Below are 7,452 nucleotides of genomic sequence, written 5' to 3'. Positions count from 1 at the left end.
GAACATCCGTGTCCTCACGCCATATTCTAGCTCCATCCAGTGCGAGCAGTGCCGAAAGTGCCGGTGCCTACTCTACAAACCTCTCAGTAGCAGCTCCATCTTCTAGCTCAAGCAACACCGAGAGCGCAGCCGGCGCCTACTCTACAAACCTCTCAGCAGTAGCTCCAGGTCCATCCGTAACCATCCCTACATCGCTACCCTCCAAAACAGCAACAGAAACAGCGGGCTCGACACGGCAGTCTTCAGCTGCCGCTTGCGTGACGCCAGCGTACAGCGAAGGCGGCATTGTCGCTCCGTCCGGCCTCGCTTTCAGCGCGGGTGCTAGCATCACTATGGATGGCACCGTGTATAGCTTTGCGGCCAATGCTACGGGCGTGCTTGGTATTCTGTCGGGCGCGGCGCCGAGTGCGAATGTTACATTTGTAGCGCCGAGTGCGCCGAGTGCGCCGACGAATTGGATTCGAAGGTTTAGGGCTTAGAATAGATGGCGTGCTGCTGAGCTGAGCACCTTTCTTTTAGGCGTTTTGATTTTGTTTGCGGGTTTCGGTGGAAGATGGTCGTTGTCTGAGTCTGAGGGAAGAGACGGCAATGGAGGCGGTTCGCGGGATTATGTGCAGGGTGGATTTGAGGAGCTGGAATGTATCGCATATAAGCCAAGACTACCTCCCTATGGCTGGAATCAAGTAGGGAGAACTGCTCTGCGTTTTCGGAGTCAGTGTCTTCATTTCCACCTGTATATATTTATAGAATATGTGGTTGCTTAGGCACTACTTGGTGATTTGGCGTCCTGAAGATAGATTATACGATCTATACGTTCTATACGTTCTGGCCTACTAACACTTGATTTTCATCCTCTGTGAACTCAGTAGGAATCAAGCCCCTTCTGTGGAGAGCTATATGATAGATGTTGGCTTTCTTCTTTTCAATTGTATGAAGCCCAAACTCTTGGGTAAATTGGTTGCGAGGAATGCATTTAAACAATGCTACGGCCATGATAATTAGCAAGATTGGTAGAAAAAGAGTATGAAAACAGAACTATGGTATTGCATTAATAAACTGTGAAACAAATAAAATATAAAGAGCCGACTGGCAGTGAAATCTCCTCGGGGAGTCCTGGCGTCGTGATACCGGAACGCCTTGCTATCCTTCCCTACTCATTTACATATCTCATCCATGTCACCCACCCATACCATCCATCATAACCTCTTCCCACCAGCATAATTTCAGAAGTCATCTAGATCTCCAAATCAAGTATCCAGCCTCCTCACCGCCACTCCAGCCACCCCCGGACTTGCACCCACAACCTTCCGGTCCCCAAAATTATGTAACCGCTCCCCAATCAGATAAACTTCATCCCGAATCATCATCCGCCACTTCCTCAACATTCCTAGCACACGCCACGCGCTCACACCCACGCACGCCAACCCTAAACAAACCGGATACATATATCGATACACCAAAAAATGCTTCTCCTCCTGGGTTTTCAACGCAGTCGCCGCAACCGTCTTAGCAAGTAGCCAAGGCCCCACCAGTGCTGTGGAGAGCGCCAGCACGGATGGAAGGATGAAAGAACGTGTTGCTAGTTTTGCGTCTGGATTGAGGTAGCCATTCCGTGTAATAGCGCGTAGACTTTGTGCGGGGCGGGAGTCTCTGTGCCAGAGAATAAGGCGTGTAGTGAGCTTCACGTATAGCAGGCCAAGCGTCCAAGATTGGACGAAATGAACGATATGTGGCTCATCAGCCGAGAAATACGTATGCAAAGGGACGATGAAATAGAACTCCACCAAAAATGCAAAGAGTGTGGGCAGAATAAAGAGGAAGGCGGAGTATGTCCACGCTATGCTCGCTACACGCGCCGTGATCTTCGTAGCGCGGCGCAGTACGTTGTGTGGTGTTTCGGCATTGATGGCGAGGGCGGTGCGGAGGTAGATTGTGAAGGTGCGGAGATTGAGGACGCAGTACAGGAGGGAGCCAAGCATGTAGATACCGATTGAGAAGGCATAGACGTCATTTTTGCGAACATAGGGTGGTATTAGCTTGCCGAATATGTGGCGGCCGAAAACAAGAGGCACAATAGTGATTCCTACTCCAGTTGTTGCTGCGAACAGCCAGATGGATAGGATAAATAGAAAGATTCGGAGTCGGAAATGAGGTGGGATGTAGACTTGTTTGTAGAGGTCTGAGTTCTTGCCGTGGACTCCGTTGGATCGGTCTACTTTGCCGTCGACTCTTTGGTTTGAAGAATCTACCTCCATGAATATTCTGACCCCTTTTGGAATTCGGACTTGGTCGGATGCTGGCGCCCGTACGTATTTCCCGTCGAATCGGAAATAAGCCTCGAGCTTTGGGTCATTGTTGAACGGCTCATACAAATCTTTAGTCGTGACAGGATGGGAAGGGTCTCCTTTAACGCCTCTAAGTAGACCTGTCCAAGACCTCCGTACATGATATCCCTCTTCGTCAATCTTATGCTCATCAAACATGAACCATGTAAGTCGGAGCATTCGTGCGCATTGACGGAACCACCAACGATACATCGAGTGTAGCCCATCGGAAGGTTTGAAGAATCTGACGGCCATTGGCATTAGGAAATTGTAGAAAAGTAAATCGATTGGGAACTCCAGGACTGGCTCGTTCGATGACCAGTGTATGGGGAGAACGCCTTTGAATGCAAATGCCAATCCCCAAACAACGCCCCCCAAACAGACCACTACCAGTGCGCCGTAAACCAACGCGCTAAACATGATTTTTCGAAGTTGCGTTGCTACATTTCGCTCTAAGACATCTCGTACCGGGTGGAATGTTGGATCATCAGGATCACGGATGAAGTCTGTAGATGTCAGTATACTTTCATTAATAGAGTTGCGGATGACTTACACAAAACTCCCTTCCGCATTATTTTCCGACACATTGAAACAAAGAGAGCAAAGTGGAACATGTAGCATGTACCCACAAACCAGTGCACAAATAGAGAAGTCAACGGAGACTTGAGCGTAAAGAGGATTCGTGACATGACTGTAGCGTTGTCGAAGAGGGGAAGTAGCGCGCCATCGAGCAGAAGTCCACAGTAGAGAGGGAAGACCAGCATTTCGATGCTGATAATAAGGATGACTTTGATCACACCGCCCGCTTGGTTAAGTAGGTCAATGACAGTTGCTTCCCACTCGCGACCCTGCTGATTGGTCGAGAACGGCGAGCCCTTTTTCACATAAATAGCTCCCAAAATGAAGAGGGCGCTATAGCCGCTAAATATAGCCCAGAATCTGTCCCATCCAGTCCAGACACTAAGTTCAAGGTCAAGAGGTACAGCTCGCTTCGGGACTTCCAGGCTGATCACCCAGGAATCAGGCCTGGCAAGCAGGCTAGGTACGGAAGCAAGCAAACGCCACACATAGGCCAGCGAGTCGACTGCTGCAGATTGGACGCCTGAAAAGGTTATATGATAGTCCCCCGTAAATAAGTAGATCACGGAAGCACCAAGACCTGCGATAGAGTCGATAATAGATGTCTTGAGCGTAATCAACGACTCATGCGAAGCAGCCGAGAAGGCGAAAATCTCAGAATCAGCAATATGAACTAAGCTGTGGACAGTGCCATTCATGATTCGCCCAGCGGAGTTCTGCGAGAGTTGCATCGCGGCCGAGCCTAGCCCACGAGCTGTGTCCCCATTTGCAGCCGAATAGAAGAGCCCTATGATCCACGAGCAGATGGTAACTATGATATATGATATCATGCCCAATACTGAGAGTGACAGATCTTGTAGGAAAGCGGCGAAACCGTAAATAACTCGTAGAGGAAATTTAAGAGTGGAGCCAGGGTTGGCTAATCCTAGGAGGGAGATTCGACCGATGTTATAAGGAATCCAAACTCCAAAGGCAACTGTCAATGCTAAGAGGAAGGCGCTGAATAGAGCGTTCTGGACTAGGCTGAATATTGGGCCACGCATTCCTACGAGCTCCATGATACCTTCGAAATCCTCAGCGTCATCAATGGCATCTTGGTCATTCGGATCAAGGCCTGCAGCAATCACAGCCTCAACGACCTCACGATCTTGCTCTGGAAATTGACCCTCTGGTTCATCAAACAAATGTTGATGGGCAACGGGTACAAATGGAGCTTCTTCAGCTATGTCTTGAACAATCCGTTCGTCATTCTCCCCTTGCTCGTCTAGATGGTCATCACCAACGCCTCCCCATAAAAAGTCGGCAACTTGCCCTAAGAAACCTTGAGGTGCAACAGGTGGTGCGATAGGCGGTCCTTGAGGCTCTGCTGGTGGAACTTCTGCGTTGGGTGGAAGGAGAGGTTCCCGGGTTTCCGGTAGAGGAGGGATGGGGCGAAATAGGTCTGATTGCGGTCCCTCGCTCTGCTCTTCGGTCTCATTCTCAGGATCATTGTCAACAGGATTCTCAGGGAAAAGGTCTTGAATGTTCTCAACTGTTCGAGTAACTCCATCTTCGCCTTGCACGGTGATAGGACCGCTTTCTACCATCTTAGTAATCTCTGCGCCGGTTAATGCGCGTGGAGGGGGTCGATAGTTTGACAGCTCAGGCTCGTTGTCATCAGAGATGTCCCCCTGGACGTATTTAAAAGTAGCCTGCTCTGTTTGGTCATCTAATCCAAATAGAGAATTGAGCGGAACCAGATCTGAGTCCGATTCATCATCGGTGTCTTCCCGAGACTTTAGGTTGGTGTTGACTCGAATAGCTGCTTGGTCCGTCTGATTATCCTCGTCCAGGAGATTTGAAAAACTCCAGTTGTTGTTGGCAAGCGGGGATATGCTATCTTTTCTCTGAGGGCCGTCCGAGACAGCTCTGGGTCTAGATGAACTTGATGTGAACGTAAGGTCGTTCCAAGAGGTTTCTGCGAGCGAATGATTGGGTGGCAGATTCGTAAGAGACTGTAAGGCTTTCGCGGGATCGGAGTGTTCAGGAATCTCGTCTGTTGCCTTGCCCTTCCCCTTTCCGAATACAGGATCCTCGATATTCCCAATATCACTAATATCAGAGCGGCCGGAAATGTTTCCAGCCGGTAATGGCTGCGTTTCTCCCGGTTGCCGAATATCGACCCAGCTTTCGGAACTTGCGCTGCTACTTCCATTTTCTGTCTGCGCTGCCCCATCCTTAGTAGCAGGATGGCCAGTCTTATACAATTCTGACTCTGATACTGGTTCGTCTTGGCTGGAGCCTGGTAATCGCAACCCATCATCTTGACGGAGTGGGTTCTGAAGGACATTCATTGCATTAACCCAATAACGCATATCATCGCTTTTATTCTCATCTTCAATAATGCGCAAAACCTTCTCGGGGTCGCTATCCGCACGCCGCCAGATTGCCAGAAACTCTTCAGTATGTCTAGGCTCCTCTTCAAGCCGTCGATGAATTTGAGCAGCAGGCCCTAACGCATCTCTGGGCGCAGAGGGCCTACCAGGTGTTAAGGTTCCTGCATCATCTCTTTGAGAAGGGCTCGCCGGACCGTCGTCTGGGTCATTATGGCGTTCTTGCTGGTGTCTTTCCTCGACTTGTCCGATTTGTCCAAGTGGGTTATTTCTTCGCCGGGGCCTTGCCATCGGTCGCTCACGAGGAGGTTCTTCATCATCCTCAGTTTCTTCATCCTCCCTTGCCCGATCAGCGCGCGCATTTCGGCGAGGACGTATATCGGCCACGGGCTGTGGATCTCTTACTAGACCACCCGCAGCAAATTCAGCATTGAATCCAGCCCCCATATTGATTCCAGGTTGTTGCTGTACAACCCATTCTCTTATTAAGAAAATGAGGACAAAACATACAACCACCAGAATAGTGATTACGTAACCTTCAGCAATGTAAATCAAAGCATCGTTGACCGCAGCATGGCGAGTAAAATTCCGCAAGAAAGAAACTTCACCCAAGAGCGATGGACTAGATGGTGGATTGAGTTTCATGAGTGACAATGTGATATTGACGTTGTCCGATTGGTTTTCTGGGATGACCACGCTCTGAATTCCCAATCCGTAGTATAGAGATTTGAATAAGCCGGCAGCGAGAGGGTCCGAGCCGCTTATGTTCAAAGTCTGAGATACTGGCATCAAAAACCCAATGAGTTTCTCCACAAGTTCACTAATACTCGCAGAACTGGTTGGAGCAACCTGAAAAGGGGTGACTGGAGAAGTTCCATTTGCAGGCAGAGTGGCAAGCTCCAACTCCCGGGCCACTTCTAGCGCTTGTATCGAGCTGGAGTTTCGAAAAGAATCCAACTTCGAGTGATTGGACGGCCATCCTCCATCACTAAACCAAAATAACAGCCTCCAGACCTGTCTTATTACATACGGAAGACATGCAAGCCAGACTACGACCACCAGGCAGGCCCTCAAATACGTCGCCAGGTTCTTTCCGATGTGGATGATGACATGTCGAACGAGGACGTGGAGGGGTAGAGACTGTGGCATATTCGGCGAATATAGCTTGGTGAAGCGAAAGGGCGTCTTGCAAAGCTCGCAGTGTTTCTTCTGTGAATGCGATAGCCATTCCATCAAGCAGTCCTGGTGGACGTGCTTGATACTTCCGCTGCATTTGCATGGATGAAATAGAGGTTCGGAGACACCCCCTTCTCCTCTACATATCCTACAAGTGTCTACATCGCCCATTCCATCTTCTCCGCCTGCATTATTCGTGTCGAACTGTGGATCGTTCATGATGTCGGGAGGAGAGTCTTGAGACACGAGGGGATCTGCTAAGTCTGCCATCGATGCGAGAATGTATTATTAATCGGCGTAAAGAGAGAATCGAAGTTGTTAAAGTCGCAGCAAAGGCAAAGCCTCTTTCATCAATTTATAGAAGCATCTGGGGGCGCCTGTGCTTGTAGCCGCCAAAACGCTCGTCGTGGTGAAGGGTCCTTTTGTTTGTCGGAGTCTAGAAGAGATGCCCAAAAAACGACTGGGAGGAATTTCTGGACTCCGGGGCGGTATCGTATTTGAGAAGATCTATGTTCTGGTTACTGCGTTTGCGAATGGTCGTAAGTTGGAGTTGCATGGATGGCGGAGGGCTAAAGTTACCTTATCCGTTCCATATGACGGAGGAAAGGTCGGACCGAGTGGTGGAGGTGCCGGTGCTTTATGGATAGCAATAGTTTTATCACGTGATGTATGTAGCTCAGAGTGACAACGTCATTTAAAGTTTTGATTTCAGTTGTTCAAAGTTAAGCCTTCCATAGAAGCCTTGTCTTCAACGGCTGTTGCAATGCGGTTGCTGCCTGAAATTGCAATCATTAAGGTATACTAGGATTTTGATGCAGGAGTCTGTGATCCGATGGGCATGAAACAATGTCGTCGCTTCAGATGAAAAGGAAAATTGCTGGCAACATACTAACTAGGTAGACATCAGCTCGGTCTTTGTTAATATCTTCATGATCATTGCTAGTACTGTAAGCAATACACCTCTATATAGTAATAGTAGTCACCTTTTCCCTTCAGCCTCG

The 7,452-nt window shown here is 49.1% G+C and overlaps 1 protein-coding gene across 1 annotated transcript; it reads right to left on the bottom strand.

The window, feature by feature from the left end:
* Positions 1 to 1,247: 1,247 nt before the first annotated feature.
* doa10 (ERAD-associated E3 ubiquitin-protein ligase) lies at positions 1,248 to 6,424 on the bottom strand (the record flags this gene model as incomplete). Its single annotated transcript, XM_031146086.1, has 3 exons — positions 1,248 to 2,830; positions 2,878 to 6,209; positions 6,306 to 6,424. 3 exons carry the CDS (start codon positions 6,422 to 6,424, stop codon positions 1,248 to 1,250), a joined length of 5,034 nt encoding a protein of 1,677 aa, XP_031008883.1.
* Between the last annotated feature and the right edge of the window lie 1,028 nt (positions 6,425 to 7,452).

This window comes from Lachnellula hyalina (assembly GCF_007821495.1).
Source record: "Lachnellula hyalina strain CBS 185.66 chromosome Unknown contig00010, whole genome shotgun sequence".
Classification (NCBI taxonomy): Eukaryota; Fungi; Ascomycota; class Leotiomycetes; order Helotiales; family Lachnaceae; genus Lachnellula; species Lachnellula hyalina.
This window is presented reverse-complemented; position numbering and strand designations above follow the sequence as displayed.